This window comes from Phyllostomus discolor, chromosome 1 (genome assembly GCF_004126475.2).
Source record: "Phyllostomus discolor isolate MPI-MPIP mPhyDis1 chromosome 1, mPhyDis1.pri.v3, whole genome shotgun sequence".
In the NCBI taxonomy this organism is placed as follows: domain Eukaryota; kingdom Metazoa; phylum Chordata; class Mammalia; order Chiroptera; family Phyllostomidae; genus Phyllostomus; species Phyllostomus discolor.
In genome coordinates this window covers 167,024,150-167,045,290 of record NC_040903.2, presented here as the reverse complement: position 1 = coordinate 167,045,290, position 21,141 = coordinate 167,024,150, and the positions used below count along the sequence as shown (strand labels likewise).

General features: G+C 38.7%; 1 protein-coding gene and 1 pseudogene across 2 annotated transcripts in view; one reads left to right on the top strand and one right to left on the bottom strand.

The window, feature by feature from the left end:
* TEX9 (testis expressed 9) overlaps positions 1-21,141 on the bottom strand; it is a 49,646-nt gene that overhangs the window by 25,254 nt on the left and 3,251 nt on the right. For both annotated transcript variants that reach the window (XM_028507946.2, XM_036033918.1), the window contains exons 3-4: positions 14,440-14,503; positions 12,752-12,831 (exon numbers count right to left, since the gene is read on the bottom strand). In XM_028507946.2, the coding sequence (XP_028363747.1) occupies positions 12,752-12,831; positions 14,440-14,503 (144 nt within the window). The remainder of the gene's footprint in view (positions 1-12,751; positions 12,832-14,439; positions 14,504-21,141) is intronic.
* On the top strand, positions 16,688-19,416 carry LOC114491508 (annotated as a pseudogene).

Below are 21,141 nucleotides of genomic sequence, written 5' to 3'. Positions count from 1 at the left end.
CCTTGGAGCGCACTTGATCCTACCAGTGCACAGCCAAGCCCAGAAGAGGCAGCCAAAAACTGCGGATCACATGCAGCTTCAAATAGGTTGCCAAGGAGCAGGCATAGTCATTATTTTACAACAGAGTCCATCCCAAGACACCTAGAACCAATACACCAAGTGGCCAGCCTCAGAAAACCTCACAGGAGGAACCAACAAGCTTCATAAACAGCACATCCAAAGTGAGATCACAGTAGGCATTAAACTCTGCTGAGCCAAACTGCCCAGAAGGAGGCACTACCCACAAGGAGGCACCACCCACAAGGAGGCACCACCCAGAAGCAGGCACCACCCAGAAGCAGGTACCACCCAGAAAGAGGCACCACCCAGAAGGAGTAACAAACCAGAAGGAGGCACCACCCAGAAGGAGGAACCACCTACAAGGAAGTACCACCCACAAGGAGGTACCACCCACAAGGAGGCACCACCCAGAAAGAGGCACCACCCAGGAGGAACAACCCAGAAAGAGGAACAACCCAGAAGGAGGCAGCACCCAGAAGGAGGCACCACCCAGAAGGAGGAACCACCAACAAGGAGGCTCCACCCAGAAGCAGGCACCACCCAGAAAGAGGCACCACCCAAAAGGAGGAACAACCCAGAAAGAGGAACAACCCAGAAGGAGGCATCACCCAGAAGGAGGCACCAGCCAGAAAGAGGCACCACCCAGGAGGAGGAACCACCAACAAGGAGGCTCCACCCAGAAGCAGGCACCACCCAGAAGGAGCCACCACCCAGAAGGAGGCACCACTGAGAAGGAGCCACCACCCAGCACCCAGAAGGAGCCACTACCCACCAGGAGGCTCCACCTAGAAGGAGGCTCCAGCCAGTGCCCAGAAGGAGGACGAGGAGGAGGACAAGGAGGAGGAGGAACAAGGAGGAGGAGAAGGAAAAAAAAGGAGGAGGAGGAGGTGAACGAAGGAGGGGGAGGAGTAGAAGAGGAAGAAGAAGAAGAAAGATGATGAAAGGAGAAGAAGGAAGAGAAGGAGGAAGAAGAAGAAGGAGGAGAAGAAGGAGGAGGAGGAAGAAAGAGGAAGAAGGAGGAGGAGGAGAAGGAGGAGGAGGAGAAGGAAGAAGAAGGAGGAGGAGGTAGAGGACGAGAAGGAAGGAGAAGGAGGAAGAAGAAAAAGGAGGAGGTAGAGGACGAGAAGGAAGGAGAAGGAGGAGGAGGAGGAGGAGGAAGAAGTAGAAGAAGGAGGAGGAGAAGGAAGGAGGAGGAGAAGGAAGGAGGAGGAGAAGAAGGAAGAAGAAGGCAGAAGAAGAAGAAAAAGGAGGTGGAGAAGGAGGAGGAGGATGAGGAGAAGGATGAAGGAAAAGGAAGGAGAAGGAAGAAGAAGGAGGAGGAGGAGGAAGAAAAAGGAGGAGGAAGAGGAAAGGAGGAGGAGGAAGATGAAGAAAGGAGGATGAGGAAGAAGAAGAAAGGGGGAGGAGAAGGAGAAGAAAGTAGAAGGAGGAGAAGGAAGGAGAAGAAGAAGAAAGACAAAAACATAAAAAATAAAATGGCAAGAAATAAATACCAACAATTGAGTCTAGAAAACAAAATAAATGAACAAGGAGAACAGAAGCAGACCCTTAGATACAGAGAGCATTTTGACCATTGCCAGATAGGAGGGGTACTGGGGAGATGAAGGGAAAAGTTGAAGGGATTAAGAAGTACAAATTGGTTGTTACAGAACAGTCACTAATAGTGTAAAGTACAGCAAAGGAAATATAGTCAATAATCTGATAACTCTGTATGGTGTTAGATGGGTACAGGATTTATCATGCTGATCACTTAGTAAGTTATATGTCTAATCACTCAGGTATACACCTGAAACTAAGACTGTATGGCAACTGTAACTGAAAAATTTTTTAAAATTTCCGGACTTCTGGCAAGATGGAGGAATAGGTGGATGCACCATACCTCCTCGCACAACCAAGATTAGAACAACAATAATTTACAGACAGAATAACACCCAGAACTGACAGAGGATTTATCTGAATGGAAGTCAGACAGCCAAGAAGTTGAAGTAGACCCGTACATCCAGACGCGTAGGAGAAGACGAGTCGGGCAGGCACGGGGCTGGCGCAGGGCTGGCTCGGGTCGGCAGCGCACGGAGGTCGGGGAAAATTTGGCACGAAATCAGCACGACAGCCATCGGGCGCGCAAGAACTCAACGTGATCCCTGAGTACGCAAGCTGCGGCTGGCGGACCTAGTGAGGCAGCGATTGTGGACCAGGGCAGAGCTCGCAGCCCAGGATCCCAGAGAAGGGTCTGAGCCCAGGAGAATGGAACTACCGCCATTGTTCCCTCCCATCACTGCTCCCGCCCCTGCCCCCACATATAATGTCACAATCTAGCGCCTAGGGTGCTCAGCCCCAGTGAACACCTAAGGCTCCGCCCCCCACCGTAACTAGAGCAACCAGACGGAAAAAAGAAAAAGGGAGAGACAGGGGAAAAATATGTTTTCAACAGAGCAGATCAGTACCCCAGGACTCATCCTTTTGAGCAACCAAGAATTAGCCAATCTATCAGATGCGCAGTTCAAAACAATGGTGATCAGAAAGCTCACAGAATTGATTGATTTTGGACGCAATTAGATGAAAGGATGCAGGTTAACATAAAAGAGATGCAGGAAGATACACGGAGGAGAGCCAATAGTGAAGGGAAGGAATCTGAGTCTCAAAACAATACAGTGGACCAGAGGGAAGATAGAATCAACCAAGCAGGAAAGCATGAAGAAATAAGAATTCAAAAAAACGAGGAAAAGCTTAAGAGCATCCAGGACACCTTTAAACGTTCCAACATCCAAATTATAGGGGTACCAGAAGGGGAAGGGGAAAAGCAACAAATTGAGCACGTATTTGAACAAATAATAAAGGAGAACTTCCCCAATCTGGCAAAGGGAACAGTCTTCCAAGAAATCCAAGAAGCTCAGAGAGCCCCAAAGAAGTTGGACCCAAGAAGAAACACACCAAGGCACATCATAATTACATTAGCCAAGGTAAAAACGAAGGAAAGAATCCTAGAAGCAGCAAGAAATAAGGGGACAGTAACCTACAAAGGAGTTCCCATCAGACTGTCAGCTGATTTCTCCAAAGAGACCTTACAGGCAAGAAGGGGCTGGAAAGAAATATTCCAAGTCATGAAAGACAAGAGCCTACATCCCAGATTGCTCTATCCAGCAAAGCTCTCATTTAGAATGGAAGGGCAGATAAAGTGCTTTTCAGATAAGGTCAAGTTAAAGTAGTTCATCATCACCAAGCCCTTATTTTATGAAATGCTAAAGGGACTTATCTAAGAAAAGAAGATAAAGAAAAGACACGTATAGTAAAAGGACAGCAAAGTCACAAATATTAACAACCACACCTAAAGCAAAACCAAAAGAAACTAAGTAAACAACTAGAACAGGAACAGAACCACAGAAATGGAGGGCACAGGGAGGGTTAGCAGCGGGGGGGTGGGAGGAGGACAGAGGGGGAGAAGGTATAGAGAATAAGTAGCATAGAATGTAGGTTGAAAATAGATAGGGGGAGGGCAAGAATAGTACGGGAAATGAAGAAGCTAAAGAACTCATAAGTATGACACATGGACATGAAATAAAGAGGGGGGAATGTGGGTGGGAGAGGGTGTACAAGGTGGAGGGGAGAGAAGGGGGGAAATGGGACAACTGTAATAGCATAATCAATAAAATATATTTAAAAAAAGAAAAATTTTTTTAAATTTCAAAAATTCACCACTGATAAGATATACAGTAATGTTATTTTTTAGACAAATATAGCATAAACCTTAATGAATGAAAAATCATAAGGAGTGACAATTGGCTCTACTCATGGATTATCTATTTTACAAAATGATTCAACACATGGTTTTTTATTGTGAGCCCACTCAATGCATTTGAATACTTGGCCAGTGTCTGTTTTCCCCTTACATTGTGACCTCCATGATGAAAGTAATGACGTGTGATTGTTCACTACTCCATGCCTATTACTTATCGTACCTGGCATACAAGCCTTTAAATTGGCAGTAATATTTATTGAATGTATAGTAAGTATATCTAAAATACAGCTCACCTTTATGCACAAAATTTCAATATATATTTGCAGTTTATTTTTTCAATTACAGATGACATTTAATATTATTTATATTGATTTCAGGTGTACGGCATAGTGGTTAGACATTTATACAACTTATGAAGTGATCCAACCAGTAAGTCTAGTACCACCTGTCACCACACATACTTCAAAATATATCTGTAGTGTAAAACAAAGAGGGCTTGTGGTGAGATGCAAACTGTGGTCCACAGGCTAACTCCACTCCTGTCTACTCATTTACACATTGTCTATAGATGTTTTCACACAACAGCAAAGCTGAATCGTTGTGACAGACTGTATAATCCACAAATCCAAAAATATTTATTGTCTGACTCTTCAAAGGAAAGGTCTGCCTACTCCTGATCAATATTCCACATCATCTCTAACACATGCTTTAATATTTCTGGAAACCTACCACATTACTATAAATAAACTCCATCATATCCCCTAAGAACTCCTAACCACAGTAGAAGACATAAAAACAAAATTACTTTCCATCAGATATCACCTACTGAACTAGTCATATATAGATATTTTTCAATATTAAACACAAAGATATACTTAGGTAGATATTGCAAATACAACTTCTTAAAAGAACCAGAAATAGGTCTGGAAGAAAAAAAATGGCTTTCAAAATACCTTAAAATTACTGAGACTAAAGGATCATTCTCAGCCCTGGCTGGGTAGCTCAGCTGCTTAAGAATGTCATCCCAATACACCAAGGTTGCAGCACACACAAGAATCAACCAATGAATGCATAAGTAGAACAACAAATCAATGTTTCTCTCTCTTTTGTTAAACATCTCCATGAAAGGTTTGTGTGTAATATAATTTAAATGATTTGTGTGGTAAACCTTGCTTCCAACAGACTGAGGATCTGTACTCTATACTTTCAGGAAAATAATTTTTCTCTATCCCATTGTCTGACAGAGTAACCCTGGATGCTGAAGACTTATTATAATAAATACTGCTTGACTATACTAATTTAGGTAAATTATCATTGTTCCAACCTGAAATAGATTGTCTCTTTACAGAATTACCTCCCATCTTCATCAATTCCCAACTAATAGTTCAGGACCATGTTTCATGTGGTAAAAGCCATTCATTCAAAGTCAGTTTACAAAAGCCACCTGATCTAGGTAAATAGAGGTGTCATCGCCCCATTGCACTTAAGGATAGTTTAAAAAAATCAACAGATTTATTTTTATGTTTGTGAATCAGTCTCTCACTTGCTTCAACAGAAGCTAGAGATCAGCTGTTTGCCATCATTTTAATCTTTTAGTTTAGTAAATAAAAGCCATGCCTAATCTTATTTGTAATTCAAAGTTTGGAATTTTGATAACTATTAAACACTGTTTTCCATAAAATATCAAAGATATTTTAATATCAGAAATATCAGATATTTCCATAAAATATCCTTACATATAGCAAGGATAAGTAGTTTCATGCTATATATACATATAGATATCAAATGATGATGTAAAAAACTTTATGGAAAATTTGTTTAATTTCAAAAAAAAAGTTAAAAAGCAACACACTAGGCATTAACTCCTTGGAAGCAGGACCTGGTCTGTTTACTCACCATTGCACCACCAGTAACTAGACCTGCCACTAACGGTGTTCAAAAATTACTTTTTCAGATTTACTGAGATATAATTTACATACAGTAAAATATACCCTTTTAGGTAGACAGTTCTATAAATTTGAACAAATTTATATGGTCATGTAAGCATTACAACAACCAAGATAGAGAATATTTCCATCACCACAAAAAGTTCCTTCTGCCCCTTTTTATTAGTCCCCGCCCCTCCTCCAAGTCCCACACAACCACTGATATCTGTCCCTGTAGTTTTACCACTTCCAAAAGGTCAAATAAATGGAATCACACAGGATATACATTTTTTTAATCTGCCTTCTTCCACTTAGTATCCATGTTGCTGCAGCATTAGTAGTCCATTGCTATTTATTGCCAAGTAGTATTCCATTGCATTAATATACCATGATTTGTTTATCTATTCACCACTTGATGGATAGTCAGCTGTTCCCAGGTTTGCCAATTAACATTCACACACAAGTTATGCTTGGAAATATGTTTTCCTTTATCTTGGTTCAACATTTAGGGGTGAATTGCTGGATCATATGTAATAATTATTTTTGAGTACCAGAATAATGTCCCAATATTTCAAGTATGAGCCAAATATACTGTTGCTTAAGTCCATTCCTTTTTTTGTTCTAAGTCCTAAGTCTAAGTTCTAAAGTGTTTAAACATTATACCCTGAATTAGGGCTGTGCAACTCTCACAGCCTGCTTCTTCATCTTAGGAGATAGAAGTACTGATACCTATTTTCAGATTTAAAAAGTAACAATTTAGGTCTATGGCTCTAAAGTTTCTTTGTAGGTATAACTTTCAAAAACTAGTGACTTTCTTATTCATTTGATTCCAGTCAATTCCATGTGCCATTAGCACACCCATGATTCTTTCCAAGGCAATTATTTCTTTGCCCTGAACACCTCCCCCTCCTGTCCCTCATCCCCCTTCTCCACACCCTAATTTAAAAATGTGTTGCTTTGAGGCTGCCAGGTTTCCATGCGGAAACTATACCTATAGTTAGATCTTTGCCCTGAGCCATTTTATCTAGTTGGAAAGTTTGACTAGGTGCCATTTGCTATGGTCCTTACCCTGAAGAACCTTAATCCATTGGAAAATTATAGGGAACCATTCCGCATGGCATGGGAATGTAGCCCAGCCCCCATGGAGAAGCCAGTGGGGAGTGAGGTCCAACACACAGGAGCCACGCCCATGGATAGGTTTTCCCGTGGGGAATCAGGCCTGCATTGTGCCTAGGCTCCTATGAGACTTGCTTTTGCTAAAACTCCCTCACCGTGAATTGAGGCAGTAAGTACTTACTGTAACTTCCTAAGATCTGTGCTAAACCTCCCAAGTGTGGAGTGTAACCAGTTCAACCACTCTTACCCCTGATCAGTAACATCCTTCTCTTTGAAGTAATTAGCAACAGTCTTTTCTTTGTTATCTGTAAAAGGTAATCACCTACAGTGAAGCTGTGTATAGTAAATGAGGACCATCCTCAATGTAACGTACCCAGAAAAGCAATAAACACCTGTCTAGGCAGGGGTAGGGGCCCTCTCTCTCACTTGGAGAATGGCCATGCCGTCCCTTTTTCTCCACAGGACTTCTGTAGTCCGTGTGAATTTGTTCACTGCGGCCACAACACACCGATCCTGATAGCCAGGATCCACATCAGAAATGTTATCAATAGTTGTGAAAACCACACCTTTAGTCTGATCTTTGGCTCAAGGTTGAACTTTAATAGGCTTTTGTTCCTCAAAGATCTTCTCAACTTTTTCTCAATTTTTTTGGTCCATAAACAATTAAGTCTACAAAGCAAAGATAATCAAAACAGTGTAGTACTGGCATAAGAATAGATACATATATCAATGGAATAGAGAGCCCAAAAATCAAATCATGTGTCTCTGGTAAGCTGATTTGTGACAAGGGTGCTAGTATCATTGAACGGAGAAAGGACAGTCTCTTCAACAAATGCACTGAAACAACTGGATACTGCACATGCCAAAGAATGAAAGTGATCCTCATCTCATACTACATACAAAAATTAACTCAAAATCTGTCAAAGGCCTAAATGTAAGAGGCTTATTCTCTTAGAAGAAAACATAGGGACAAATCTTAATGACACTGGATCCACTGATTCTTACATATGACTCCAAAATAGCAGGTAACAAAAAAAAAATGAAAAGATGGACCTCATCAAAATTAGAAGCAGGTGTCTCTTCCAATACTTGAGGCCTCTAATTCCTAGAATCTCCATATTCCCTTTCATTTCTGTTTACAAAACAGCCAATTCATTCCCAAACTTGTCTCCTTAAATACCATGCCAAATACAATAGTAACAGCACACACTACTAATATTCTGTTTTCCAACTTCTTCCCCTACAGCATAAGTTTATTAGACATCTCTTCCACCTCCCAATTTACCAAAGGTGACAGCCTGAATAAATTCATTGCCAGACATAACAGTATTCCTCTATCTTTCCAGCCTCCAATATCAGTTTCCTTGCTAGCTACTACCTAACTGCTAAGCTAAAGCCACACTTTTATTAGTTTTGTTATACAACACCCAACTCTCAATACCAACTGCTATATTAATTAGGATAGGCTAGGATGATACCCCAACATCTCAGTAGCTTAACACACTGAAAGGAACAGGGGAGAGGGTGAGGGCCAGGAGAGAGAGAGAAAGAAAGAGAGAGAGCAAGAGAGAGATTGTAAGAGGGAGAGAAAGAGGAAGAGTGAACCCATTTTTCTTTATGTTCCACATGGTCACCCAGAGACCATGCTGGGATGTCTCACCAATTGAATTTTCACTGATCATAGCAAAGAAAGAGTCAATGGGAGGTTCAAACACCAACTCCTGTCTGTTTAGGCTTGAAAAAGAATAATTTGATTCCCGCTCACAGCAAGAGACTTGGAATGTTTGCTGATCACCACTGCCTCTACAAGATTTTATAGTTTTATTCACGCAGATCCTATACTTTTCCTGTTAAATTTAATCCTGAATATTTTCTTGGTCCCTAATTTCTTGACATATATGAAATTCAAGGAAAAAAAGATGTGATACATTTTACTTTTACAAATGTATTTATTTTTACCTAATCTTGATATGCAATGTTATGAGAGGTAGTATAGTATATAAGAATAGGTTTAGAAACCTTATCAATTCTGGTTTGGATCTCAGTGAAATTACATACTATCCCTCTGTCCCTATGTCTTCGGACAAGCTACCGAGCTTCTCTAAGCTGCAGTTTCCTCATTTTCAAAATGAGGACAATAATATTTATTTCAAAAAATACTTTGAGGATTAAAGAAAATAAGATAGGTAAAGGGATTACAATGTATCTGATTGGTAAAGTCCCCAATTATTAGTATTTTATAGATTACATCATCCTTCCAATGATATATTTACATTACTTACATGCAAAAGGATTTTATATAATAAAGCATCCACCTAGACCATCAAAAAAAATGTTCTCTCTGGCTTCAAACTATATTACAAAGCTATAATAATCAAAACAATATGGTCGTGAAAAAAACAGACCCACAGATCAATGGAACAGAATAGAGAGTCCTAAATGGACACACATATATAGTCAATTAATTTACAACAAAGGAGAATATACAATGGGGAAAGAACTGTCTCTTCAATAAACAGTGCTGGGAAAACTGGACAGCCACATGTAACAGAATGAAACTGAACCACTATTTTACACCATATACAAAGATTAACTCAAAATGGATTAAAGACTTGAAAGAAAGACCTAAAAACATAAAATTTTTGGAAGAAAACATAGGTAGTAAGTTGCTTAACACTGGTCTTGATGATGAATTTTTAAAATTTAACACCAAAAGCAAAAATAAACAAGTGGGACTACATCAAACTAGAAAGGTTCTGTAGAGCAAAGGAAACCATCAACCAAATGACAAGTCAACCTATGCCATTTGTGGGTGTTGATAAACACAGAGAGAGCTTTGGGAGACCTCTGGCACACTGCCATGATCCAAGGCGGTGGGAAGTTGCCTGCCCACCTGCAATGCCTCACACTGTCCCCCTCTACCACAGGAGCACCTGCGCACCTAACCATGTCTTCCCCAGGTCTCACTTCTGGTACTTGTGTCTCAGCTGAAGAAGATAAAGAAGTCCTCAGGGGAAATCATCTCCTGCTGGCAAGTGCTTGATAATTCCCTGCTTTAGGTGAGGAACTCTAGCATCTGGCTGAGCTAGGACTCCCACAGCAGCACCCATCGCATGTACTGAGAGTACCAAGGCCTGGCAACTGATCGGCAAGTCAAGGAGTTCCACAACTCCACGGTCAGGTTCCCACTGCCCCACTGGGTCCTCCATCACCAGCACAAGTGTTAACAGCACAAGCCAAGCTTTACCACTAAGAGATCCAACACCTTCTTTTAGATGCTGGGCCTCCTTGTCCCCTGTTCTATCCAAATAAACTCCTTGGGAAAACCGGGGGGGGGGGGGGGGAGACAATATACTGAGTGGGAGAAAATATTTTGCAAATCATATATCTGATAAAGTGTTAATATCCAAAATACATAAAGAACTCATACAACTCAATAGCAAAAAAAATCCCATTAAAAAATGGGCAGAGGATCCGAACAGACATTTTCTAAAGACACACAAATGGTCAACAGGCACATGAAAAGACACTCAGCATCCCTAATCATCAGGGAAATGTAAGTTAAAACCACAGTGAGGTCTGACCAGTGAGGCTCAGTTGGGCATCATCCCATAAAGCGATAGGTCACCAGCTCAATTCCTAGTAAGTGCACATGCCAAGGTTGTGGGTTTGGTCCTAGGCAGGGCACATACCAGAGGCAACCAACTGATGTTTCTCTCTCGCATCAATGTTCCTCTCCCTCCCTCCCTCCCTCCCCCGCTCTTAAAAATAAATAAAGAAAGAAATAATAAATTTTTATTCTAAAAAAACAAATTAAAAATTTAAAAGAAACATAATGCGATAGCACTTCACACCTATTAGAATGGCTATCATCAAAAAGATAAGAAATGCTGGTGAGGATGTAGAGAAAAGGGTACTCTTGTGCACTCTTAGTAGGAATGCAAATTGGTGCAGCCACTATGAAAAACAGTATTATTACAGGGTGCAGCCAAGAGGGTGGTCCCAAATAGGGATTTGAAATGGGGTCCAGAACTCAAGGTGTTCAGGAAATATTAGGATGTCCTCACCACCCCACCACAACAGGTATGGGTTGGGGAAAGGGACACATGGAGCAGGGCCATTGTGAGCTGTTTTGCATAGCAACAGCCTTGCAGCTAACCTCTGGCATGGTCATTTAACATATCTATAACCTTTAACTGGTTACATAGATATGTTAAATAGCTGTGGCCATGCTCTGAGCCAGGGGAATGGAAGTAACTTCCCCACCAAGACGTAACTAGGGGCAGGTCCCCCTGAGTTACAGCACATGCATGGGAGCTTGGAGAAGACTGGCTCCAGGACATGGGGCCACGCCTACCCAGAGTCGTAATGGCAGCCCAGTAAAGCTGGAGGGATATGAGAGTCCTGGCAAGTGTAGCCAATTGTGGGAGGAGTCAGAAATGGGGCTGCAGAGGAAGATTGGCGTGGAGATTTAAACCCAGATGTAGCAGCCATTGAGGAGAGAACCACTCGGTCTTTAGTGAAATGAAGACTTCTGCAGCCCTGAGAGAGAGAATCACCATGTGGCTTTAGCAGAGACCCGCCACTCAGCTTTGGCAGAGTGTCGACCTCCCTTCTTGCAGCCATTGAGGAGGGAAAACCATACGGTTTTGGATAAGTAGAGACTCCCATGGCCTTTGTGCCGAGAGGACCATGTGGCTGGGGCAGTAGAGAGAGAACCTTGCAGCTTTGCCAGAGTGGGGACCCCTGCAGCTTCAGAAGGGGGAACCACCACCCAGCTTTAGCAGAGGTCCCGGCAACACAGCTGATGGTGTCGGGAACCGAGGGAGACCTACCAGCTGAGATGGATTACTGGGAAGAACCCGGGACTGCCTGAGTTGCAGACTTCTACTTCTTTTCCTGAGATACGGTTATCTAGACTGGGCAAAGGGGTAAGGAAGGACTGTGTTTGTTTGTGGGTGTTTTAAAGGACTCTGGGATTTTGATAAAGACATTAGGTCACTACTTTAAGTCTGTATAGCATTAAATAAACATTTCCTTTCCTTTTCATGAATCCCTGGCATTGAGAGATGTCTTTCCTATAAGGCAGTGGACATAAGGAACCTGGGGGGTTCCTTTCAGTAATAGGATATTGCCCCCAGCCCTCTTTGGCCCCCTTGTTGTTCTGTAACAGTATGGAGGTTCCTCAAAAAATTTGAGAGAACTACCATATGACCCAACAATTCCACTTCTCAGTATTTATTTGAAGAAAACAAAAACACACTCAAAAAGATGTCTGCACCCCATTTTCACTGCAGCATTATTTACAATAGCCAAGATATGAAAACAACCTGAATGTTCATGGACAGATGAGCGAACAAAGAAGATGCGGCATATAAATACAATGAAATATTATTCAGCCATAAAGAAGACCCATTTGTGATAACATGGATGGACCTCAAGGCCATTATGCTGAGTAAGTCAGACAGAAAAAGACAAATATCAGATGATCTCATTTATATGTGGAATTAAAAAAAAAGTTCATAGATTCAGAGAAGAGATTGGTACCAAAGGCTGAGGATGGAGTGGTGGGAAAAATCGGTGAAGGGAGTGAAAAGGAACAAAATTCCAGTATAAAATAAGTCATGGGGATACAATGTGCAGCATAATGACTATAGTTAATACTGTACTGCATATTTGGAAGTTGCTAAGAAAGTAGATTTTAAAAGTTATCACAACAAAAAAAATTCGTAGCCATGTATGTAATAGATATAATCAGACTTATTGTGGTGACCATTTCATAATATACAAACATCAAATTGTTGTACATCTGAAAATAACAACGCAATATGTTGATTAGATCTTAAGTTAAAAAAACAATCTAAAAGCATTTACCCAGTTAAAAAGAAAGTATTTGAGAATTTAAGTGACTTACCTTGAACTATAATCATCTTCCTCTTCATATGATTTAACATGTGCTGAAATAGGTCGAGATCGTAGTTCTTGCTGATCTCTCTAGTTAAATGAGTAAAGATAAGTCACATAGGAAAAAAACCCCACAAAAGTAGGATTTATTCAAGTGCCTTTCTGATCATTCATCATTTTAGAGCTGTTTCACAGTTTCCATGAAATCAAAGCACAGAATTCTAAATTCTATGGTATGAAAATAAGGTCTGTTACAATGTAGTTTTAATGTGGTTTCACCTTTCATCCATTCTGTGTTAAGAAAGCCAATTCTAAAGGAAAACTTCTAAAGCCAATTCTAAAGGTCAATGCCATTACATGATCTCATCCGATTCCTGCTTCCACACTACATTAGAGCCTTCCATCTTGTGTAACATGCAAAGGAAATTAGACTCACACGAAATGAAAACATAAATCTGTTTAATGGTTAGAAAAACTTATCACAAATCACACAAAGCTTCAATGTTAAGAATATCACAAAAAGGTTAAAAAAGAAGCACTAAGAGTAAAACCTTTTGGCAAAGATATATCAAGAAATGAAAGTGAGTAAACAAATACTCAACATGGCAAATATTATATCCATTAGCTTCCATGGGGGCAGGAATGCCTTCTTCCCTTTCCCAGCCCTTCTCAGTTTTCTACTATACCTTAAATAAATAAATATTTATTAGCAGACTCTTGGAGCAGAATACCTAATGAATCCTTCATTCTACTATAACTTTGGATTTCCTCGTTCAAGTATTTTCTGGCTCATTGGATACTGGCAGAAACTAAAAGATGTAATAAAAATATTTCTTTTTCAGTGAAATATTTAATTACAAATGCAACCAGGAAATCTGTAACCATTACGTAAATATATTACCTGAAATGTGTTTTTTTATATATTCTAAACTATAAATAATGATGAATCTGTACAAGGCCTTAAAATAAAATACTGCCTCTTCTTCCCTGCCCCCATCAAGTCCAATATGGGGTGAAGGGTGAGGTTTAAAAGAAAGAATTATAATTAAATTAGAGTAAGAACTAAAAGTCTGAAAGCAAGCCACATTATTCCTCTAAGGAATGCTACTATATACTATCAATTAATAATGGGAATGCTGATGCTAAAAGCTGGGTGCTTACAACAGGAATAACCACTCTGGAATTCAGAATGGGGCAAATACTCTTACATTGTCTAGTGTTATAACCTCACTGCATTCTTCCTAACTATAAATCTAATTATGCTCTAGCCTCAAGATCTAAGTTATAACCAACTACAGAATTTAAGAGACAAATTACCATCTGATGACTGTTATCCTTTATCCAACTTTTGTCCAGAGACCATTTTCCTTCTTTCCTTACTCAATTACCACTGCTAATTCTACATAGCTACACTCATATATTAATCTTCAACTAGTGGGAAAGATTGTTAAATATTACCGTTCTTATTAGATGACTGGCCACCTAAATAGAAAACATCTTCAGTGGCTTTTAGAAAACATGTTTTTATCAAAAACACATGTACAAATATATCCCCCTACTATACATATATTCATGTTCAATTTGTGATAATTTGATGAGCTGCACATTTATGCTTTGTACATTTTTGTATGTATGTTAAAAATCAAATTAAAAATTAAAAAATCTAGCACTTACATGAAATTACTAACATTTACTTACTATTGCTTCCTCAGCTTGTCGAACAAGATCAGCTGTTTTTGCCTCCAATTCTGCGTTTAAACGCCTAAAAGCAGAAAATAATTTACTAATTGGGATATGCTGAAGATCCTAAAAAAATACAAGTAATTAAATTTCAGTAACTATACTTTAGCTAATGAACAAATTTCAAAACAAACACTTTATTCTAAAATTAACCTAACTATTAGAACACTTATCTCCAACTCCCCATGATTATTCATTATCATTATTATTATTATTTTGGTAGAATTCCAACAGTGTAACTCCTGGCTTCTCTCTGACCCTCACTTCACGTGGAAGGACTTCTTTGGGAATGACAAACTGGTGGGAATAAATTCCACTCCTCAGCTTCTTGAGATGAACTCCACCTGGGGACAGGAGTGGGGCAGGGTAGCAGAGAGGCCTGCTTTGGTCTGGGGGTGTTGCCGAGACATTTTAATCATCTTCCCTTCTGTTTTTCACCTATAGCATATACATAATTTTGTATTAATGTTTTCCCATAACAAATTGAAGATACATATTTCTCTCTTTATAATTAGTGCCTTAAATGGATATAAAATACTCTAACAGATGAAGGTAACATAATGTATTAATCTATTCCTATTGTTAGTTCAAGTCCCTTTTCACTTTTAAAAGTAACACTATAATAAACATTCAAAAGTATGTAACTTTTTTATTCTATTCATAAAATAAAATTTTAAAAATGTCTAGACCATCTAGGATCTTTTGAAGTTATATGAAGAAAATATGTTGAGCAATTTTAAAAATGAGATATTTTGTTATTTTATTAGATATGTGATTCAGAAGTAACACAAACCACTTGCAACATTAATTACTCACCCCCCAAAAAAGAAAATCAGTAACATATCTCTTCTTAAAACAGTCCAATGTTTTAGGAAATATTTTTATATCTTAGGATGAGTTAAACAAAAGAAAACTATATAATAAAGACTTAAAGTCCCATTTAAGACAGCATTATCTGAGGTTTCACATTTCTCTAACAAGAACCACTAGAAGCTTCTGGTCAGTATAGTAGACCAAGATGCCTCAAAAGGCTTTTCTTCTACTCAAAAACCATGGAAATACTGGATATAATATAATGAAGGATATACTGCTAAGTTCACATTCAGGTGAGAGAAATATCTTGGCACCAAAACTAAAGCAGCAACTAAAAGTGAGAACAGTTAACAGGAACAAAAGATGAAACAGCTTAACAGCTAAAAAATGATACTGTGTAGGAGTCATGAAGAGCTACACCTGTTAAACACAAACAAAAACCCTAACCATAACCTCAGGTGAGCAGAAATGAAACTACAGCGATAGGTGAAAAAGAATCTCTTGTTGAGTAGTGAGAACATACAGGAATGTGGTCCAAGTTCATCCTACCCAGATGCTATAGAGATTTTATGCCAAAACTTTAATACACAAAGTTGTCCTAACCAGTGAAAAAACTGATAAGCTAAATGCAAAGCCACCCTTAAGGACATTTACTCATCTATAAGATATACAACACTCTCAGGAAGTAAACCCTGCTAAAGATGACTCCACAAAGATAACAAATTGCATAAAGAAACAAGTCACCAAGAGGCAGAATCAGCATATGCAACAAAATTTGTACGAGAACTGAAAATAATAAAACAATCTTAAAAGGATGTTTAAATAAGCATTTTTACTTAAAAAAAAACAAAGAATAGACACCAGTAGGTAAGAACCAGACATTATTATAAAAGAACATTGAATATGGAAAAGAACCAAATAGAAATTACATAAATGAAAACAGTCATCAAAATTAAAAATTCAAACTCAATGGATAAGTTGAACAATAGAATGAACTAAAGGGGAAATAATTGAATTAGAAGACAGATATGAGGAAATCACCTGAAAGGAGGTACATAAAGAGAGAAAAGTTAAAAATATGAAAGAAAGGTTAACATCCATTAAAGAGAGCCTATTTGACAAAAACAGATTTATACCTACCTAATAGAAGGTACAGAAGGAAACCCCAGATGAGGATGGAATGTCAATATTTGAAGATATAATGCTGAGAATTTTCCAGACACGGCAAGATGTAGATATTGAGCAGAATTAAGAAAACTAATGTACATCTGTGCACATCATAGTAAGACTGCAGAATTTCCAAGACAAAGAGAATATTCTTTAAACTACCAGAGCAAATATTTAATAAGAACAGATAGTCTATCTGCCTGATTATCTAAAAAGCTGATAGTAGATGGCTCATCAACATCTCTACATTCCAATGGATGATGAAATGGTATCTTTAATGAACTGTGTGGGGGAAAATACTGGCCATCTAAAATTCTATGTTCAGCAAAACTGTCTTTGAAGAATAAGTGCAGAGTAAAAAATTTTTCAGAAAAGACAAGTTTAAGACTCAAATTTTCACAAAAAGAAGTAATGAAGGGTCTACACTTCAGGAAGAAAAAAATTAAACCTGGAAAACAGGAAGAATCATGATGAGCAAAGAAATTAGAAAACACAATGATAACTCTAAATTAGTACAGACTATAAAAATAACAGGAGTATTCAAAACAAAAGGAAGTAAAATATCTAATAATATCTAACTTAACCTGCTAGGGGAAACCAAACTAAAGCAGTCTAAGCTCTTTCCAAAACAGTAAAAGAAAAATAAAGAAAATATAAGCTCATTCAATACAACAGAAGACAGAAGAACCAAAAAAATAAGCATAATAAATATAAAACAAAAAATATTATGGCCAAACAACTTCAAATTAACAAACATAATAATATAAATAATTCACTTATTAGCAGAAATTATCAGACTCAATATAAATGGAATACTCTCTTAAAGCTAAGTGATGTAAGTCTGAATATAAAGGAATGAATACAGATATAATAGACATTACATAACAATGAAAGGAATAATTTACCTCTAGAAGATTTAAATACATAAAATAATATATCCCCCAAAACAAATAATGGATACAATTACATAAATAATTATTCTTCAATTATAGTTACAGTTGATTTTAATCTCTAACAGAAACCAATGCAGCTAGTAGAAAAAAAAATGGTGGTATACTGTTATGGAATGAAAATTAATTAGCTTGATCTAACAGATGGTTAACAAATAGTTATATATTTTCTTTTTTAAAGATTTTATTTATTTTTTAGAGAGAGGGAAAGGAAGGGAGAAAGAGAAGGAAAGAAATATTACATGGTTGCCTCTCACATGCCCCTAGCTTGGGACCTGACCCACAACCCAGGCATGTGCCCTGACTGGGAATCGAACCAGAAACTTTTCAGTTCTCACACCAGCACTCAGTCCAACCTTTCAGTTCTCAGCCAGCACTCAGTCCACTGAGCCATACCAGCCAGGGCAGTTATACACTTTCTATCAAAGAATATTAAAAAGTGAACTATACTGCTTTAACTTGGTTTCCCCTGAATTTTATTGTACTTGACCACAACTAAGTTTCAATACATTTTTGAAAATCAATGTTATATACATTCTATAAATGACTATAATGCAATTAAAATAATATAACTAAAATAAAAAAACATGTTTAGAAACTAAAAACACACTTTTTAAATAATCAACATGAAAATCATAAAAAATTTAAAACTATTAATCTATGACAAAAGAAATACATAAAACAGGTACTGCAATACAGAGAGAGTTGGAGAGAAATTTACAGAAATTAAATGCACTTACCAAAAAATAATAAAAACAGCCCTGGCCAGTGTGGCTCAGTGGATTGAGTGCCAACCTGTGAACCAAAGGGTCACCAGCAGTTCAATTCCCAGTTAGGTCACATGCCGGGGTTGTGCACCAGGTCCCCAGTGGGGGATGAGAGAGGTAACCACACATTGATGTTTCTCTACCTCTCTCCCTCTCTCTCAAAATAAATAAATAAATAATTTTTAAAAATCATAACCAAGATAAAGATGTTCACCACCACTCTTTCTATTCTATATTGAACTAGAGGTTCAAACTAGATTGAGGGGAAAAAATACATGAAAAATTGTAAAGGGACAAAACAATCACAACTTGCATATGATGTAACTGTGTTTATGAAAAATCCAAGGAACTCTAGAGATTGAATATGAGTTAAGCAAAGAGGTTGATGGTGACTCACATATGGAGCCAGCCTGCCAACTCTGTAGGGGAAGGGCTCAGAAAAGGAACAATGACCTCTGCCAGCACTGCTGTCTGAGAGAAAGCTGCCCCTTCAGGTCTTGCCCTGATGCCAGACACTTCAGTTCCTCCTCATGTGCCCCTGGTGCCTTTCCAGTGCTCTGCTGTCCCACTGCCGGAACTCGCAGTGAATCTGACTTTTTCAGTCCCAAGCAGCATCTGAAGGCATGTAGCAGCTCTGAAGCAAGGTCTGAACTGATATAATCTACTCTGTTGGTTTTATGGATATCATCAGGGAGACCAGAAACAACTTCTACCTGATCTATGACACCAAGGGTTGCTTTGCTGTTCATTATATTATACCTGAGAAGACCACATACAGGTTGTACAGAGTGAGAAGATCTTTGTGGGCCCAAAAGAAATCTCTCATCTGGTTACTCATGATGCTCACATCATCTGCCACCCTGATTTCCCCATCAAGGTGAACGACAGAATCAAACTGATTTGGAGACTGTGTACAGTGGTAGCCAGAGGTGCTCACCTGAAGAATTGGTGTGATCACCAACAGACAGAAACATTCTGATTCTTTTAATGTGGTTCATGCAAAAGATTTCAAAGGCAATAGCTTTGCCACCCAGTTCTCCCACATCTTTATCACTGGCAAAGACAATTTCTCTTCACCAAGGAAATAGATATCTGCCTCACTACTGCTGAAGATAGGGACAAGAGACTGGCAACCAAAATGAGCAATGGATAAAATAATCTATAGGTAACATAATAGGGAAAGCTTTTTAACTTAAAGATAATATGGAATGAAAATAAAATACTCCATCTAACAACCACAGAATACATATCCTTTCTTGGGAACCTCCCCGCCTGGTTTCAGAAGCTATAACCCCTCATGGCTAAGGCTGAGTGAGAGACCTTGGGACCCTAAGCCACTAAGGAGACAAAGCTTATCTACCTGGCAGGCCTTTTACTTCACCCTGCTTGGCCTCAAGCCTGACCAGTTACCAATGATGGGTAAGATTCCTCAAGGGAGGGATGACCTAAGACAGGCATGATCACAAGAGGGCCCTCAGAGAAGAACTTGGGGAAGTACCAAAAAAGGGGGTGATGGACCCTTGCCCCTCAGCTTTGACATAGCCTGAGTCCTCATTCTGTCTGCAAGAAGTCTCCTAATCTCTTGACTGCCTTACCTCCCCTGCCTGACTTAACCCTGGAACAATGCCAGAGGTGGGTGTGGCCCTGTGCTGGGAAAGGTGAGTTACCTAGGAGATCAGGCCTAAGAAGAATGCATAAAAATCCTGTGAAACTTGCTTTGCTAAGAATGTTCTCAATTTTCTGATAAGGGTCTGAGCAGGAAATGAGTTTGTTTCTCAAAGTTTTATAGCCCTTTAGCTAACTGACCCTGACTCAGAATAAGCCCTCATAGTTTTTTCAGTGTTATCTATTGTTTGATCCTTACTGCCTGACAAATGATTGCTGAGCTTTACCCCTATATCTGTGTAAATTGAACCCAATAAAGGCCCATTGAGGAAAAGGCTCTTGGCCCTTCTCCTTGGAGAGATCCGCCACCTTTCCTCCCCAAGCAGATCATGTCTTAGTAGACTTATTCTCATCTGTGGAGGCCAGGGGAGCCTGTGGGCAGGGTCCCCCCTCTCCCCCCACCCCGCCCGCCCCCCCTCCCCGCAATCCTTCTCAAGCTTGAATGGAGCATTCACTAAATATAGACCATTTTGTGGTCCATAAAATACATCTTACAATTTTAACAGAGTAGAAATCACATAAAGTATGTTCACATACCATAACTGAATTTAATTAGACACCAAAAACAGAAAGATAACTAAAAATTGCTAAATATTTTGAGATTAAACAAAAAACACAATTCTTGGGTCGAAAGAGAAAGGAAATCTAAAAATATATTTAACTAAATGAAAATGAAAATACAATTGAAAAATGTGTGGGGTGCAGTAAAAGCAAAGCTTAGAGAGAAATTTATAACATTACATGCATATATTAGAAAAGAAGAAAAATCTAAAACCCATAATCTAAGCTTCCATGGTAGGAAAGCAGAAAATGAAGAACAATTTAAGCCTAAAGGAAGTAGAAGAAAAAAAAATAATAATAATTGAAGCAGAAATCAATAAAATTTAAAACAGAAAAACAATAGAGAAAATCAATGAAACCAAAGCTAATTTTTTGAAAAGACAAAAAATTTATAAAATTCTAGCTAGGCTAATGAAGAAAGAAAGAGAGAACACACAAAATACTAACATTACAAACTAAAGAAAAACCATCACTACTGATCCCATGGCCTATAGAATAATGAAAGGAATACTATGAACAACTTTATGCGCTCAAATGTGATTGACTTAGATAAAATAGATCAATTCCTTGAAAGATACAAACTATCAAACTCACACATGGAGAAACAGATAATATGAAAAAGCCTATATCTATTAAAGTAATTAATTCAATAATTATAAAACTTCCAAAGTAGAAAGCACAAGACCGGACACTTTAACTGGTGAACCACACCGAATATTTAAGAAGGAAATGATACC